Source organism: Anolis sagrei, chromosome 5 (genome assembly GCF_037176765.1).
Source record: "Anolis sagrei isolate rAnoSag1 chromosome 5, rAnoSag1.mat, whole genome shotgun sequence".
In the NCBI taxonomy this organism is placed as follows: domain Eukaryota; kingdom Metazoa; phylum Chordata; class Lepidosauria; order Squamata; family Dactyloidae; genus Anolis; species Anolis sagrei.
The window spans coordinates 176890345-176910193 of record NC_090025.1 but is presented as its reverse complement, the minus strand read 5'-3'; the positions used below and the strand labels follow the sequence as shown (position 1 = coordinate 176910193).

At 36.8% G+C, this 19849-nt stretch overlaps 1 protein-coding gene across 12 annotated transcripts in view; it reads right to left on the bottom strand.

The window, feature by feature from the left end:
* Window positions 1-17811, bottom strand: part of CAPRIN2 (caprin family member 2) — a 33028-nt gene extending 15217 nt beyond the window's left edge. For 7 of the 12 annotated variants that reach the window (XM_060776767.2, XM_060776768.2, XM_060776770.2 and 4 more), the window contains exons 1-10: window positions 17734-17811; window positions 11678-11946; window positions 10686-10748; window positions 7958-8044; window positions 7268-7506; window positions 5572-5654; window positions 4104-4298; window positions 3558-3601; window positions 1157-1864; window positions 62-103 (exon numbers count right to left, since the gene is read on the bottom strand). In XM_060776767.2, the coding sequence (XP_060632750.2) occupies window positions 62-103; window positions 1157-1864; window positions 3558-3601; window positions 4104-4298; window positions 5572-5654; window positions 7268-7506; window positions 7958-8044; window positions 10686-10748; window positions 11678-11929 (1713 nt within the window). In that variant the 5' untranslated portion in view covers window positions 11930-11946; window positions 17734-17811. Of the gene's footprint in view, window positions 1-61; window positions 104-1156; window positions 1865-3557; window positions 3602-4103; window positions 4299-5571; window positions 5655-7267; window positions 7507-7957; window positions 8045-10685; window positions 10749-11677; window positions 11947-17733 lie in introns of those variants that run through there. The other 5 variants (XM_060776771.2, XM_060776775.2, XM_060776777.2 and 2 more) reach the window with 3 other exon arrangements.
* Window positions 17812-19849: the final 2038 nt, after the last annotated feature.

Here is a 19849-nt window from a genome sequence, read left to right as displayed (position 1 = left end):
CTTTCTTTCTTTTTTGAAACCTCAACACCAAGATCACCCAGTGGAATTTTGCTTTACCCACATGTTTCATATCAGATTCAAGCTTCAGTCTGCGCTCTCGTCTCTAAATAAAGAAACAATTATGAACTTGTTAGCCCAAATTAGTTACACGGTAAAGGATTCAAATTGCAGCTATTGCATCTCATCAGCCTTGTCCAGCCCCAAAAGTTTGCAGTAGATAATGGAACCTTAAAAAAATTGCTCTCATCTCTCAGTAAACGTTTAAACCAGGAGAGGTATACAGCTTCATATACAGCTGCTGATTCATATTACTAAATTACTAATAAAGACTTTGCAAGCTATTACAAAATTACCCTAGATATTCCTCTGACTTTTTATTTTGGACATCAAGAATGTTATCAAGATTTAGTTTTGAGGTAGAAAAAGACAGCACTGCTATCTATCTGTTATCCACCCAATATTCTGGTAGTCAGCAGTACTATATCTTTCCACATATCAAAAATGCAATACATTTTGAAGAGATAAAAACTAAGCAAGATGTTACTAATGTCTTCAAACTAGCTATTTTTTATACCTTATCAGTATTTCCCTAATCCAGAACAGTCAAAACATGATCTTCCTAGCTTGATTATAATATACTTATTGTGTGATATCTGTGCACACTGTGCATACACAAGTCATTTAAAAAAACCAAGATGCAACATTCGATTTCACTCAAGGAAATTGCATCTTTCTTTAGCTAGACAGCCAATTTACCTTTTGAGCTTAAGTGCCCTGGGTCACATTGAATAATGTTTATGCCAAGACTTAAAACCAGAGATGCAACCGCCTTCCAACGTTCCCCTTCTCTAATATATAATTGAATTTCTCTGAAATAAGGCAAGCCGTAACACAAATACACATCATCCAAAGACACAATCATGATCCTTTATTTCAGAACCATTTACTCTTTTATAAATGAAATATATTCATACTCAAGAGAGTTAGGACTGCTTTATATAAACAGAGTTCTAACCTGACCAAAAAGTTGTAACAACAATGACAGCCATGCTCCAACCAAAGTCCACATTTTAAACAAGTAATTACACTTATCATAGCCTACAGTTTTACTACCACAGACCTTTACAGAACAGTATTACTGCTTGTATCAACTCACTTCTTTGGGCTCCAAGTCAAGTTTCTTTGGTCCAATCTGCTCCTTTGGCACAATATTTCCAGTTCCCCAGATCTTTGGAGGATTTTGCAATGGATGTTGAGCTGTTTGTTGTGGTCCTTCAGAGGTTTCCCAAGACCTGGGTGTTTGGGCTTTTGGTTCTGCTTCTTCCCCTACATGTGCCATCCATGGTTGTGCCGGTTCCTGTTTCTTTTGGTCTGTTTCCTCTCTGACAGATGCAACCCATGGTTTTGCAGGTTCAGGTTTATGTACAGTTTCCACCCTGGCCTGGGCAATCCATGTTTTTGATGTTTCCTGCTTTTGTTCCAGCTCTGCCTTAGCTTTCGACATCCAAGCTTTCGTGCTATCTTGCTTTTGTTCCTGCTGTTCTTTAACTGTAGTTATCCAGGGTTTGGAAGAGTTCTGCTGGTCCCCCACCTGTGCAACCCAAGGCTTTGAAATTTCCTTGTTATCATCTAATTTCCCTGGAGCTTCCCAAGGCCTTGAAAGTTCTGTTTTTTCCCCCTGCTGCCTGGCAGAGTCCAAAGGTTTTAAGGAGTCTTGCTTCTGCTTCTTCTGTTCCTCCATGTCAACAAGCATCTCCCAAGACTTTGGAAGTTCGTTCTTTTTACTGTGTTCTATTTCCCAAAATTTGGATTCTTCAGGCTTGATAGTATAATCAACTTCAGGCAAATATCGCCTATTAAGAAACTGCACAGAGCAAAGAAACTTAAAATGCATTGAGAGCAATAGAAAAAAATGACACTGATCTGACTCATTCATTAGCCTCAAACACTTGTGGGCAAGTTTTACAAAATTATTTATTCAGGCAAAAAAAGAAAGAAAAAAGGTTGAACTAGGTCCTCTCCAACTAGCTTGACTCAAGGCAACTGAGGTGGAAATAAGGAAGACTGTTTATGAAATTTGTCTGAAAGGACTGTTTACTGGGCTAGTTAACTTGATCCAGCCTGCAGGTTTTACTTGCAAATGCCTTTCCCTAATTACTTCTTCTTCACCTGGGTCTACTAAATTGTATTCTCATATTTCAAGAAAGACAGCAGTTAAATGTCAGGGACATCTGTGGAAGCAGATTAACCACTTCCTGTTTGCACTGGTTTTCTTGGATCTATTTCCAGCCACAACCCCCAATGACAAAAACACCAAATCAAACCCTCCATCTAAGCTTATGGCTCAATGGCTGACCTGTCTGCTTTGGCAAATTCAGTATTTAGTGAAGACTGACATTTAATTGCCAAGATGCTCATTTCTAGCCATATTTTTTAAACAAAACCAGGGCTTTTGCAACATTTCCCTTAAGCAGATTGGGAAATTCACAATATTCCATAACATTTTTGTGATTAACAGGTTTTTGTTTTGTATTTTTACATACTTACTTCTGATGATGAATAAAACTACAGATCAATTAATTTTAATATTTGAAAACTCATAGTAAATATAGCAACCAGGCTTCTCTACAGACTCATTTTAAAAAGTTATGTCAACCTGTATTCACAGTGTCATGAGAGTTAATACAAATACATTAGTCAGAATCCTACTGGAGCCAAATTAGGCAGAAGCAGCAGGAAGAAAAAGGCTAAAGCTCTAGCTATGAAAGAAGCACAACTAGGACTACACCCAGCAGATTTATTCTGCTTTCTCGTATCAATACTTCACAAATTTGGAAGGCATGTAACCATTGCCATAGTGTGCCAATACGATTCTGGCCATTGTCCTTAGTCAGCTGCTAGGGCCCCTAGATGCCAATTCTCTGACTTTCAAAAAAGACAGTATGTACGAGCTACCAATTATATTTCCCATTGCACTGAGTAGCAACACATTTGATTAGCTCAATTGCTTGAACAATGTGTGAATCAGTATTAGGACAAATGAATTCAGTGATTTAAACTGGAATTTTCACTGGAAGTTTAAGTCAATGACTGAAATCACTCTGATGTAAACGAAACCTTTAGATTGGTGGGTTAACTAAATCCTTCCTTCCTAGCCCTATCGCAGTTCAGAGTTAGCTAAATTTTTGCTTATCGTACAGGCACTTTTCTTGCAAATTACATCCAGTTAAAGCCTAATGTGGCTGATGCCTTGATTCAGCAACTGTAGTACTATCATAGGGAGTCTACACAGCTACAGAGGTTTTCCTTCCCACATCCAAAAACTACAATGAACTACTGAGCATTTTACTACCTTGCATCTCTTCTCAAGGCCAAAAACCTTCTATGTATATTTAGCAATTGCCTTTGCTGAAGCCTAATTATAGTTATAAAATGTGTTCAAAGTCAGTTTTCTGCTATATTATGAGAACTTTATCACTTCGGCACTATTATAATGTTGTAGAAATCTCTTCTGTTTCAATTTTGAAATATTACATTGCATCTATTTGAGCACATACCTCTTGCGGCTTTATCTCAGACTGAATGTGATCCATCTGAGCTTCTAGGAAGGAAGATTAAAGGACCTAAAATTACTTATGAAGCTGAGTGATTCATTTTGGAATAAATTAAGAGTATCATTGATAGATTACACTCCTTTTAAGCATTCTTAAAACATCTGGTTTTGCAAAAAGCTATAAGTTTCACATTTAAAATTAACATAGTAACTTCTTCTTTAAACATTTGCAAAATCAAAGCAAGGACTTAGATTCCTCTATGTATTTTGGATGAATGTCTGCATGCCATCTGAGGCCAAAAACTATGTTAATAGCTTTTTTCAACTCTGGATATTCAACAACTTCAAACTGTATTTTAGTATTTATGATTACTCAAAAGCCAGTAACAGTAAATAGAACAGTTAAGAATGGTCAGAGTCTTCCTAATTTGGCTGATTGCATTGTGAAGGGATACAACATGATGGCAAAAGCCATCTTAGCTTGTAGAGCCAAAATATGTCTATCAGTTGTAGACCTGATACGAACTTAACCTTTCAGTATATGTACTACCTGGTCCACTGACAGGTTCCAATTTTGAGAGTTGTATTGTTTTTTCAGGTCTTTTGTTCTCTTCTAATTTCATGTCAGATTTTCTAAGTATTTCTTCTTTCAGTTCCTCTTTTTCTGGTATGTTGCAAGGTGCAGGAATGTTTTCAAAATAACCAGAATTTAGTAATTTAGACAATAACTCCTTCAAGTACTTATCTGAAGGACAAATAAAATGAATGTTAGGTACATTCAGTTATTCAGAACAGTAAAGAGAAACACTAAAAAACAGGGCAATTCCAGACAGGAATCAATAAGGGCCACATAACTCCTCCCAACAAAGGATGCCCCCAGGCAGCAACCAGCCAGGCTTTGATGCTACAAAGCCATTACATGCTAATCAAGGTGGCCAATTGCAACATTCATACTTGCCACAAAAAGACAAGAGTTCTTTCTTCCACCCCGGACATTCCACAGATATATAAATCTCACTTGCCTCACAACCTCTACGGTTGCCTGCCATAGATGTGGGCGAAACGTCAGGAGAAAATGCTCCTGGAACATGTTCATACAGCTCGAACAACTCACAACAACCCACCAATTATAAAAGCAGTTTATAGCTTTGTCTATATGGGAGAAAAAACCATTTACTCTCAACATACACATGGCAAATGTTTTAGGATAGGACAATGCCTTGAGGAAAGATTATCTAAATCAAGAACAAGACTGATGTGATCCACAGAAATTTTAGTTAAGCAAAGGACAGGAAAAACCCTCAAATACAAATTACTGACAACACATCTAAGCCTAGAATATCTGGGCAACTTATAGTTGCAATCCAAATAACATCCACAAGTATCTATGACTTAACAATATATGGCCTAACTGGCAGGAACCTAGCATGACAACAAGAATAAAACCCTAGTCTAGAGAAATCGACTGGAGATAACCTTAAGAAAACAAACTCCAAAGCCAAAATGTCAAGGTCAAATTGTTTAGAGGCTAAATTTCTGTAAACAGATGTTCCTCCCACTACAAAGACAACAGCACGAAAATCAACTGGTTCCTATTAAGGAGACTCGCTTCCTAGCCATAATCATTACTTGCACGCACTAATATACGATAGGCTCCAAAAGGGATTTCTTCAGATGTAATGTTTGATACTTTTTCTCCAAAGCAGCTATGATACATTTTCAAAACCAAGAAAGCAAGGACAGCAAGACATGGAGGTTAATGTACAAGAGGGCACCATACAGCCCTTGAAATACTTCCCTTAAAAGCAAGTATAACTAATGGTGAGGATGGAGGGAATATGTTGCTAAACCTTATCTTGAGAGATATAAAAGTCCCACCAAAGGCATGTAAATGTAAGGAATTGGAAGAAAAGCTCTTACACCAGTTTTGCTATTTGACATTACAGGTAGCATATGATAGACATGAGTATAAGAAATCTGACCACATCAAGAGGCTCTTTAAAGTAAAAGCTACTTACAAGTTGTCCCAGCCACTGCTTTTTCACTGCCTTCTAGCAGATCCCAAAAGTAGAGTGATGATTGTGCCATTTGGTCTTCAATACTTCAAAAACAAGAATAAAATTAAGAATTTTTTGAAACATACCGTATTTACAATAAAATTTAATCAACATTCACCTAAAATAGAAGAGTAATTTTCAGGTTTGCTCAAAACAGTCCATAATGCAGCCCAGTAATGGAATGAATACATACTGTGTGTATGTATGACATGTGCTCGTGTCAACAAAATCTCCTACTTTCATTAAATCTTAGGATCATCTCTAGATATACAAATGCTCCATCTAGATTAGGACTGGGTATGCTCTGGAATCTGGAATACCATATAAGCTGCAATGTCCTCTGACAGAAGCTATCTGTGACAAACAAATGATTTTGTGTCAATTATAATCAGGTGCTATTATTCTTTGCGCTGTTTTGGACTATATAGTGAGATTGTCATTTATTGAAAACTTTGATCCAGTAAGCAGGGCCATGGCCAGGAAAAAATTGGGGGGGGGGGGGGGGAGGTTGAAACTTTTTTTAAGCGAATCATAAAGAGTAGTTCCATAACACAAAATAATTTAAATAGTATGGTTCATTCTATATTTTTATAGAGACTTAATTACATCAATTTTCTATTTTAGTTACAAAGTTTCAAGTCTTAAAATAAATGTACTTGTTAATTGGTAATTTATAGTTACAAAAGAATACTACAACATCTGTTGGAAACACTTGAAAACTGTGTCAATACACTTTGACAGAAATCAGGCTCCACTGATAAACTTCGGTGAGCAGTCAAGAGTGCATGTAAGAGTGCATTTCCAGTCAGTCTTTCTGTGCTTCTTATGGATGTTTTCAAATGTTTAATAGTATATAGGCATAGCAATGAGAACCCTACTACCCGGAAAAGGGAAGTGGGGGAGCAAAGAGTGAAAGACCTAATTCCCCATTAGGAACCTGACTCCTACCTCATGCTGAAGCAAAGAGCACAGCAGGGGAGCAGAGCAGTCTTAAACAGCCTGCAGCTCTGCCCCTGTCAACTGCCCCCACCAAGTCTGGTTTCCTTCATGAGGGCTTTCAAATCTCCCCCTTCCCTGCCAAGCTTTAGGATTTGCCTGCCAGTTATAGGTGGGCCAACTTGGTTGCTTACACTATATTGGCTATTGCTGCAAGTAATGACAGTGTGAATAAAATGTCAAAATTTGCTTGAGATAGTGCTTGCAGTTCTGGAGGGACTCGTTTAATTTTTGCTTCTCATAGACTTAGCATGGGGATTTCGTTAACCAGTTAAAATTCATGAGTAAATCAGGGTTTTTTTTAACCTGAAAAATGGGGGGGGGGGGGGAGAACCCCTCCTCAGCTACAGCCTACATAGTCAGCTTTACAGCTCAATGCAGAAAATATTGTTTTCTGTAACAAAAACTAAATCAAGTAGCAGGGTGACATGGGGGATGCCTGGCTCAACAGAAGTACATGTGAAGAAGATCTTGGAGTCCTCGCGGACAACAAGTTAAACATGAGCCAACAGTGTGATGCAGTAGCTAAAAAGGCCAATGGGAGTATAGTATCTAGATCCAGGGAGGTCATGCTACCCCTCTATTCTGCCTTGGTCAGACAACACATGGAGGACCTGGCATCAGCATCTTAAAATTATTTGAAAGGGAAGGACTTACTGACCTAACCATCTCATTCCTTCCTGAACATGTCAATTTTGCAAACTTGATGAGGTAGTCTAGGTCTTTAGAAGGCAGGAACATTGCTCCATTGAGGCCACTTCTGAAGTCTTTCTGCACATGCTCCTGAGTGAAATTCTGCAGCACATACTGGACCTGCAGTATGGTGCGGAGCTTCTTTTTTTCTGCCTCAAGCTTCAATAAGGTCTCCCTTCTCTGTGCTTTCTTCTGCATTTTCAGCAGCTGCATCGAAACAAGAAAAAAGATGCACACTATCAAAGTTTGCAATACATTTTGCCAATTAGTGTAGTTAGCTTGGGAAAAGCTATTCATATTCTCCATATCATCTCATCCAAAAGGTAGATGCTCAGTTGTTAAAATCTTAACTTCAACATTTTACACAGTCAATTAACCATACAAATTCTCACAGAGCTTAATTAGTTGCACATGTCAAGGCAGAAAAGGCATGATAAGCATTTAAGTAAAACAATGTCAGTCTTCATACAAAAGGGATGCTTATCTATCAGAGCGAAGGGACTCCAAAAGAGCATTTTAAGTCATACTAGGGGAACAGATGGAAGCTCTCCAAGAACAGCAGAGAGCCTAACAATACAGTGACACCTGCCCCCCCCCCGTTGTATATAAAGTCAGCAAAACACTGATCCATTTCTTGACAACAATGTAGTCTACTTACATCTTGACTAAGCCCAGAAAATGTCTTCTGAAGTTCTTTAGCAAACTCCAAGTTATGTATCACTTCATCATATTTTTCAACCGCTTCCTGTAATTAACCGCATATTATTAGTCTTCACTTAACGTGGCTACAATTTACTACTACATAGGCTAAGGAGCAACACCATCTCTATCCAAAGGTTTGTAATCTAAAAGGCAAAGAAGATGGACTCTGCAAACTCAGAGCCCTTCCAGACAGGCCCCATATCTCAGGATCTGATCCCAAGTTTTCTGCTTTAAACTGTATTATATGAGTCCACACTGCCAGATAATCTGGGATAAACAGGTTCAATCCTGGGATACAGGGCCTGTCTGGAAGGGCCCTCAAGTACCACTTCTTGCAATTATCAGCTTGAAAAGGAGGAGAAACAATATAGGAGCCAGATATTATGAATTTTTCCATCCAGCAACTCATCAGCCTGAAGAAATGTACTTTACTGCTAATTGTATTGCTTTATTCATATATACAAACATTTGGATTTCAGCACTGGTATAGCTCAACAACAACCTCTTCCAGCACACTTTTAAAGAGAAATTACCTTATCATGTTTACAAGTAATAAATTTATTTATTTATCGTGTCAGGAGTGAACCAAACCAGTTGCATTGCATTAAAAAAAACAGACAAACAAACAAACAAAACAAGTAATTGTGAAAATTCCCAATCAATATAAGACTTGCCTGACTTTCATTTTTTTTTTAATTATCAAGAAGTGGTCAGCAGTACTAGAAGTAATGGCTGAAATTACTAAACAAAAGAGATCCAGAGAGAACTATAATATCTGCCATACATAGTTAAATAGCACTTTTGAAAAAGAGAAGTGAACCTATACACAGTTTTCTATACGCACAGTTCCAAAGTGGTGGTTGATAATATGTGATAATGTTTATACAGTAATACTCTGACATAATCAGAAAGATATAAACCTTATTGTAAGAGTGCTTAGCCATTTTAGATGATAATGCACTTTGAAATACATTCTCTTGCTCTGAATATCGTTAATAACAGGGCCTCTTGGGGGTTTCCTTTATAACGTCATCCAGAGTCAAAGCCAACCTAGCAGCAAATAACAAGGACTATGGTGTGTTACTGAATACAAAGGAGTTATACATCCATTACTTTTGGTTACAAATCCATAACTTTGGGTTACAGAATGCTCTTCTGGCAGGCTAAAACCCGGAACCTCAAGCCATGGTTAATACCGAATGAGGGATTCCCCCCGGGCACACAGAAGACTGGGCGACTTGGAAGGCCCTGAACAATCTGCCCTCTGGCACCACAAGATGCAGAGACAACCTTAAGAAATGGGGCCACAAAGTGGAGTCCACAACATGCAAATGTGGAGAAGTGCAAACCACAGACCACAGATTACAATGCAATCTGAGCCCTGACACGTGCACCATGGAGGACCTTCTTATAGCAACACTAGAGGAACTCCATGTGGCCAGCTACTGGTCAAAGGACAATTAGTATAATGCCAGGTTTTTTAAACTTTGTTTTTTTTAAATACATTACAACTGTACCCTCAGTTTGTTTCTGATACAATAAATAAACAGAATGCCAGTCTTTGTTTTTATGATTGGCATGATGTACTTGGTGATGCCTTCACCAACTTGCTAAAACATAGTGGATAGCTCTCCTATTGCCTTAATCTAGTGTCTAAATGTAAAAGATTTTTGCACAAAAATAAGCCAGTCAAGATTCACAACATCAAATATTACTGGAATCGAAATACTTCTCGTCTGATACTGTAAAAGAGTGCCAAGAAGCTGAGTGAAGATGAAGAAAGCAGATTTACTGTTTTTTGAAATACTATAAAGCAGTATGTAGGCTATTGGACAGAGCATACAGGCCATGTTATATCAAACCACATGATGAAGCAATACATCACTCCAAAGGCATCCCGAATAATTCCTGGATAGAGTAAGGATACATCACTGGGGGCACTGTTATCTATGTTTAAAGGCTGTGTCTGAATCACAGACCAGAAATGAAAAGCATGTATTAGAATCCATAGGCCAAAGAAGATACAGGTCGTCAAGTGCTTATTGATGGCAGTACTTTACAGATTTAATGTTTATCTTGCTTTGTAATAAGTTTTTTATGAAACAAGGTAACCATAAAACTTGTCTGTAGAATAAAACACTGTCATTAAGATCAATTTTTTTAAATAACATCTATACAGTGGACCCTTGGTATTTGGTGCAGATTGGCTTCAGGACCACACCTGGCTGTCAAAATATGTGAATGTTCAAGTCCAATTATTTATAGTGGCGCAGTAAAATGGTGTCCTTTATATAAAATGGCAGCAAGAAATTCCAGAAAATCCTAACAGAATAGATCAAGACAGACATGAAAAGCTATACTTAAATGGTGCCATATAAGGCACCTGAAGTCCATAAATTAACTCAGTGGTATAGAACTTTTTTCCAGCTCTGTGTACTTTCTCAGGTATTAGCCACATTTTGAAAGCTTTATTCTTTTTTACAATGTTGACCATTCTCAAATTTCAATCTTCAAGAGAAGATGGTTGTAAACCTATATTTATATAAGCATGCCCTTTCCAAGTCAGTTTTGGCTCTCATAACTGCTTAAAGCACCACCATTAACCCCATCATATGCTACCTGAGCTCATCAAATAAAGGTTTAAGATGTTTTCAATTGAGGCTCAACAAGAACAGAGAGCTTACCAACTGGTCCTGGTTGAGGGACTCCCCTCTTTTCAGACGATCTTTATAGTCTTCTAATTTGAGCTGTGAACACACATCAAGCAAGCACAGGATTAATTAACAGTTTTTACCTATTCACCGTTATTTCCAAGTATTAGACTTAAATTACATTAATTCAATTACATCCTGTATTTCTTCAATTCTAAGAAATACTTTTTTCTCTATATAAACATTTCTAAAAATGGGATGCATCTTAGAATCACAGATGTATCTTATGCATTTTTGTTGCTGGTGGTGGTACTGAAATTAAAATGTGTCTTACAATCGATGGCATCTTATAATTGAAGAAATACACTAGCACAAACATTACAACAGCTTCCAATATTGCTATTTCAAATTAAAAAGCTGACCTGCACATCCAACTTACATGCAAATCAATGCCAAGCCTAAGGGACATACCACAGTAAACCTGTGATGTATATGAACTACATGCTGTCCCATGCGAAAACATTCTTATGTTTCTAACGCCCTAAACGTCAATTGAAAGCTGAAAAATTCCAAAGCAAAACCATTATGCATGAGATGTTTACTCACAAAAGTAGCATGATAAAGTGTTTAGAACAGTGGTTCTCAACCTGTGGTCCCCAGAGGTTTTGGCCTTCAACTCCCAGAAACCTTAACAGCTGGTAAACTTGTTGGGATTTCTTGGAGGAATAGGCCAAAACACCTGGACCCACAGGTTGAGAACCACTGGTTTAGAAGGTTGGAATAGGCCTCTGAAAACCAAGGTTTGATTCCCCACCTGGCTACAGAAATCCTGGGTTTATATTGGGTGAGTCACACTCTCAGCTAGAAAACCCCAGAATTGTGCCACCTTAGCATCGCCGTAAGTCAGTAATGACTTGAAGGCACACAACAACGCAAAATGCCAGAATATTTAATATTTTACAATTTCATGAGCAATAAATACATGTCCCTGCCCCAAAGAGCTTATAACAATCTAAAATCAGTACCTTCTTTTTCTCAATGTTCCTGATCTTGTGTTTTAGACAGATAAGCCCATTATCAATGTATGTTTCATAAGCCTGGGAAGCGGTGGTGGTAGAATTCAAAGCCGCCTGCAGGGGGCTCAAGGGAGGCTGATTATCCCCTCGCGGACCTTGAGCCACCTGCTGCTTAGCCAGCTTCATGCTCTTCTCTTCCTCTTCTTCAGAGTGGCATGAAGGCGAAGGGTGACGGAGCGGCGACTGTGAAAGCTGCACCATTGAAACGGTGGCTAGGACTGCAAGAAAAAATACCTAGTTTTACTCTTCACTCATAGTAACTTCACTATTCATAGTTAGACCACTGGAATATCTGCTATGGAAGGCATTTTCAATAGAGGAAAGATTTCCACAAATGCAGAAGTTGGTTATACTCTTGTACACATTGACACTAAAATTTAATATAGCATTAAGCATAAAGACTCAAACAATATTAAGTGTTTAAACTTTAAACAGCCAAAGATCTGGCAATGCAGTCAGCAAGAGACCTAAAAGGGTGTTAAGTCTGAAGTATCAACATTCACAGTGCACTACCTGCATATACTCCTTTCTCTCCTTTATTGCTTTGAAAAGTTGCCTGCTGCCATTCATTATTCAGCAACCTCTTTTTCACCACATACACGTCTGAAGTGAAACATCAAAATATCACTTAAAAGACCCTGGCCTCAACAACCAGGTTATTTTCTCAAAAACACTGAAGGCGGAGTAAAAAAAACTTCACCTCACTCTCTCTCTATTCCCTAAATGCACAAGAAATAGCAAACATCAGCAGTTCCACATCCTTGAGACAATAGAACACAGAAAAGAGCTTGGGCATCCTCTGGCAAAAGATATCTCTGTCATGATGAATGTATAGGAGTAAGTGATAGGATAGAATAATTATTAGAAATAAGTAAGGCTATACAACTGAAACACTGGGAGAGAAAATAATCTTCTGGAATGAGGCAGGAGAAATAGCACTATTAATCTGCTGCAGCCAAAAAAAAGTCTCCTAATTTCTAAAAGCCCCACAACTGCTTGTTCCTCCAAGGAGATGGAGGCAGGGTACAAAAATAAAGTTATTATTTGTAACAACTGTGGACTGCAGAGCACTTACATATAAAAGAGCAGTTGTGCCAGTAAGCAAAGAGAGGAGACAAAGGAGTGCCAGGGCATTTTTATTTTCAAACACTGTAAGTGATGGATGGCACAAGCAAGGCCACCACATTGACTCTAAAGTCACCCCTCTGTGCTCAGCAAGGCTCCCAAATAAACATGCAAAGGTCTACCGCCAGACACCCGAATCTGCAAGTTTATTCAGGAACAGGCCTCATTGATGCCAATTGGATGACTATTTCTCAGGACATTCACATGGGTCACTCTGGCTTTGATATGAGGATAATGACAGAATAATTATAACTGATAACAGATACAATTGTTTCTGCATTATTGTTTTGATTATATCAAATTAAGATTACAGTAGACTCTCAATTCACAAGAAGCCAAGCAGCCATCAAAAATTAATAATACTTTAAGTTTTTAAAAAGCTGTTTCTACAAGATAGTAAAACAATACATCATGCTAAGTTTGTTTTTGTCTTGCTTTTAACTACTGCATTCCAATTTTAAAATCAAGTAAATGCAGAGTTTATGACATGGTATAGTATGGAGAACAGTATCAGTTAGGCCCATGTTTTAACTAATTCATTCTCAAGCAATCAGAAACAACACTTATATCTACCAATCTCCATAGGTGCTGGTTCACTGACAGAGTACTGTACTTTATTACTCATTTCTCCTACCACTGTTATTATTTCACAAATGCATTTTCCAGACGGCAGGTTGGCCCTGGAATTCGTCCTTTTAGCCCAACCTTTTATTATGATACATTCTATATGTCTGTTACTACTACTATGACTTCCCAGATGTCAAGTGCTGGTCTTGGCCTACAAAGCCCTAAACGGTTCCGGCCCAAAATACCTTTCTGACCGCATCTTGGCCTACGAGCCCACGAGGACCTTGAGATCGTCTGGGGAGGCCCTTCTCTCGATCCCGCCTGCATCACAGGCACGGCTGGCGGGGACGAGGGAGAGGGCCTTCTCGGTGGTGGCCCCCCGGCTGTGGAACACTCTCCCGGCACACATCAGACAGGCGCCCTCCCTCATGTCCTTTCGAAAAAGCCTTAAGACCTGGCTGTTCGAGAGGGCATTTAATTAAGTGCTAAGCAACAACATTACGGTAATGAGAACTGGAATGGTATAAGGAAGATGAGACTGGCTATGATTCTACTAAGAGACGAAGCGGATTTTTATGTAGTTTGTATTTGTCGTATAGTTATATGTTGTTGATACTGGCCTTTGTAACTGTCTTTTTATGTGTACTGTACACCGCCATGAGTCGCCCGTAAGGGCTGAGAATGGCGGTTAATAAGTGCATCAAATAAATAAATAAATAAATAAATAAGTTGTCCCCAGAATTCCATTTTCTTAGCCCGAACCTTTATTATTATTATTATTATTATTATTATTTCTACTACCACTATAAGTATTATTTTACCAACACATTCCCGATTGATAATTTGTCCCTGGAATGTGACCTTTCAACCCAGGGCATGGGTAAACTTTAGCCCTCCAAGTGTTTTGGACTTCAACTACCACAATTCCTTCCAGGCAGCTTTTATGAATTGAGGGCGTTGAAGTCCAAAACACCTGGGGGGCTAAAGTCTGCTGATGTCTGAGTTAGGGGCACAGGACCATTGTCAAAGTTAAAAACTTCAAATAAAGAAATTTCTTGATTTGAAAAAGTTGCCCATGCTTGTTTTAACCCGACCTTATATTTTTATAGCTATTGTCAACAGTATTATTTCTATCATTATTATTTCATCAACACATTTCCCTGGTGACAATGTTGAATTCAGACTTTTTGCCCAATCTTATATGATAGTATTGTCATTACTGTGACTGTACAGTATATACCCACTCATTTCCAGGATGACACCCTGAATTCTTTTATTTTATTTTAATTTATTTATACCCTGCTTCATCTCAAAGCGGCTCACAACCAAAAACATTACAACTTTAATCTATACAAATTTACAATAATAAAACAGTATATTATATATTATATAAATACTATAATAAATAAAAGTTGTAATTATATTTAATATATTAGTATTACTATAATACATTATATATTATTATATTGTTATTAGTTTATTGTATAGCATTATATTATCAATATTATATATATATATATACATTTTATATTATTAGCATCGCACAATATTAGCATTATATATTACTATATTGTACTATATCACTATATTTCAATATTATTTATTCATTTGTGGCATTTATATGCCGCCCTTCTCACTCTGAAGGGGGCTCAGAGCGGCTCACAAGGTATATATATATACACACACACACATATATATACATACATACAATATATTAGATTATTAGCATAGTACAATATCAATATTAAATATTGTATTGTCGAAGGCTTTCATGGCCGGAATCACTGGGTTGTTGTAGATTTTTTCGGGCTATATGGCCATGTTCTAGAGGCATTTTCTCCTGACATTTCACCTGCATCTATGGCAAGCATCCTCAGAGGTAGCGAGGTCTATTGGAACTAGGAAAATGGGTATATATATCTGTGGAATGACCAGGGAGGGGCAAAGAACTCTTGTCTGTTGGAGCTACTATATCGTACTATACCATTCTATTGTAATATTATTAGTAATATTACATGTAATATGAATATATAATTATAATATCATATTAGTAGTAGTAATATATTGTATTACATTATAATATTATAAATATATGTATATACAATATATTATGTTATATTACATGTAATAAATAATAATATTACATTATATTATTAGTAGTATTACATGTAATATATAATTGTATATTATATTATTGGCATTATATTGTATTATATTATTATCAATATTATGTGTAGCTATATTATATTATTAGAACAGCACAATATTAGTATATTACTGTACTATACCACTATACTGCAATATTATTATATAATACATATAATATATATACAATATAATATATATATAATTATTATATTACTATATTAGTAGTAGTATACTGTATTACATTATTAGTACTATTACATGTAGTATATAATTGTATATTATTGGCATTATATTGTATTAGTATTATTACATGTAATATATAATTGCATATTATATTATTGACATTATCTTGTATTATATTATATTATTATCAATATTATGTATAGATATATTATATTATTAGAACAGCACATTATTAGTATTTTACTGTACTGTACTATATCACTATACTGCAATATTATAATATATATATATATATATAATTATTTTATTACTATATTAGTAGTAGTATATTGTATTACATTATATTATAAATATATGTATATACAATATATTATGTTATATTACATGTAATATATAACAATATTACATTATATTATTAGTACTATTACATGTAATATATAATTGTATATTATATTATTGGCATTATATTGTATTATATTATATTATTATCAATATTATGTGTAGATATATTATATTATTAGAACAGCACAATATTAGTATATTACTGTACTGTACTATTACATGTACTATATAACATTACATGTAATATATAATATTACATTATATTATTAGTCCTATTACATGTAATATATAATATATAAATGTATATTATATTATTGGCATTATATTCTATATAATATTATTATCAATACTATGTGTAGATATATTATTAGAACAGCACAATATTAGTATATTACTGTACTGTATTATACCACTATACTGCAATATTATTATATAATATAATATATATATACAATATAATATATATATATATAATTATTATATTACTATATTAGTAGTAGTAGTATATTGTATTACATTATAATATTATAAATATATGTATATACAATATATTATGATATATTACATGCAATATATTATAATAATATTACATTATATTATTAGTACTATTACATGTAATATATAATTGTATATTATATTATTGGCATTATATTGTCTTATATTATTATCAAGATTATGTGTAGATATATTATTAGAACAGCACAATATTTGTATATTACTGTACTGTACTATTACATGTAATATATAATATATAATTGTATATTATATTACTGGCATTATATTGTCTTATATTATTATCAATATTATGTGTACATATATTATTAGAACAGCACAATATTAGTATATTACTATACTGTACTATACTATTACATGTAATATATAATTGTATATTATATTATTGGCATTATATTGTCTTATATTATTATCAATATTATGTGTAGATATATTATTAGAACAGCACAATATTAGTATATTACTGTACTGTACTATACTATTACATGTAATATATAATTGTATATTATATTATTGGCATTATATTATATTGTCTTATATTACTATCAATATTATGTGTAGATATATTATATTATTAGAACAGCACAATATTAGTATATTACTGTACTATACTATTACATGTAATATATAATTGTATATTGTATTATTGGCATTATATTGTCTTATATTATTATCAATATTATGTGTAGATATATTATTAGAACAGCACAATATTAGCATAATACTGTACTATACTGCAATATTATAATATTATATATATATATATATATATATATATATATATATATATAATTATATTGTACTATATTATTATACTTCTTTTTTAAAGCCCAACCTCCAGAAACCAATTCCTAGTACATTGTACATGATGGACAAACTTCGGCCCTCCAGGTGTTTTGGACTTCAACTCCCACCATTCCTAACAGCCTACCGGCTGTTAGGAATGGTGGGAGTTGTAGTCCAAAACACCTGGAGGGCCGAAGTTTGCCCATGCCTGTTCTACAGGGAAGAAAGGAGGGCGGGAGGCCTCCGCAGCGCCATCCCCGTCCTCCTCATTGGGCAGAAGCGGGCCTCCTCCTCCTCCCTCTCTCTCTCTCTCTCTCTCTTCCCGCCCTCACCCGACTCACCTCATCAGCCAAACCAGCTCCAGCCCAGCCCGACGCCGGCCTCCCCGCTTATAAACCCCTCCTCGCCCCTGCGCGAGGGGAAAAGGGCGGGGTTAACACAGCTGGCCAATCGCAGGCCTTGCTCGGCCTTTCCCCCCGCCCCCGGCCGCCTCGTGCCTGCCTCCTCACGCGCTCGGCCCCGCCCCCACGTGACCCGCTGGACCGTTAACTGCAGGGATTGCGAGGGAATGGGCCTCTCAGTCTCTCTCAGTCTCTCTCTCAGAAGGGATTGGGCCTGCCTGGTTTATTTACAGTTCAGCAGAGACATTGAGACAGACTTTTCCCTCAGGATGACATATCTTTCACTCACTGCTATGGCTCAAGGCTATGAAAAGTTCTGGTGCCTCCAAGGATCCCCATAGCTTTGAGCCAAGATAGCTAAAGCGATGTCAAACTGCGTTAGTTCTACACAGTGTGGAAGCACCTTTCCACAGTCCTGACTAACGCTCTCACACTTGAAATATTACCTCAGGAGTACTCTTTTGGGTATCCCTTCTCCCAAATGATGGTGACTTCAGTGTTTTGGATATATTAGCTTCCGCGCACAATTCAAAGCCCTATAAAGCCCTAAACGACTCCATATTAGCTATATTAGCTTCCGCGCACAATTCAAAGCCCTATAAAGCCCTAAACGACTCCAGCCCAGTTTACCTGTCCGAACGTATTCTCCCCTATGAACCATCTAGGTTGTTAAGATCGTCTGGAGGGGCCCTGCTCTCGGTCCCACCGGCCTCTCAGGCGTGTCTGGTGGGGACGAGGGACAGGGCCTTCTCGGTGGTGGCCCCTCGACTCTGGAACTCTCACTGGAGATCAGAACTGCCCCCTCCATTCTGTCGTTCAGAAAACGAGTGAAAACCTGGCTATGGGGTTTGGCTTTCGACGAGTGAATCAATATTTCTGTGCATTGTCGAAGGCTTTCACGGCTGGAATCACTCAGTTCTTGTGGGTTTTTTTGGGCTATATGGCCATGTTCTAGAGGCATTTCTCCTGACGTTTCGCCTGCATCTATGGCAAGCATCCTCACCTCTGAGGATGCTTGCCATAGATGCAGGCGAAACGTCAGGAGAAATGCCTCTAGAACATGGCCATATAGCCCGAAAAAACCCACAAGAACTGAATATTTCTGTGATCGGATAGATGACGATGAATGATGGACAACGAATTCACTATGACGACTGACCATTGTTATTATGTGATTGCATTTTGCTCTTATAACGTTTTAAATTGAATATGTTATATGATGTTTTTAATGATTGTTTTGTGATTTTATTGTTGGAAACCGGCCCAAGTCCCCCGTTAGAGGGGAGAAGACCGGTATACAAAATTGCTAAATAAATAAATAAATATACATACCAATTAATAATAATAATCTATATAAATAAAAATGTAATGTTTGTTTGCGGGATTAACAGAACTCAAAAACCACTGAACCAATTGACACCAAATTTGGACACGACACTTAACAACCCAATGTATGTCCTTCACTCAAAAAAATTGATTTTGTCATTTGGGAGTTATAGTTGCTGGGATTTATAGTTCACCTACAATCAAAGAACATTCTGAACCCCACCAAGGATGGAATTGAACCAAACTTGGCACACAGAACTTCCATGACCCAACAGAGAATACTGGAAGGGTTTGGTGGGCATTGACCATGAGTTTGGGAGTTGTAGTTCACCTTCATCCAGAGAGCACGGTGCACTCAGTGATGGATATGGACCAAACTTGGCACAAATATTCAATATGCCCAAATGTGAACACTGGTGGAGTTTGGGGAAAATATACTTTGACATTTGGTTATTGAAGTTGCTAGGATTTATAGTTCGCCTACAATCAAAAGCATTCTGAACTCCACCAACAATTTAATTGAACCAAGCTTGGAACACACTTGGCCAGCATGACTGCATGGAGCGCCATTACCTTCCCGCCGGAGCGGTACCTATTGATTTACTCACATTTGCCTGTTTTCAAATTGCTAGGTTGGCAGAAGCTGGGGCTAACAGCAGGAGCTCACACCGCTCCCTGGATTTGAACCTGCGACCTTTTGGTTAGCAAGTTTAGCAGCTCGGCAGTTTAA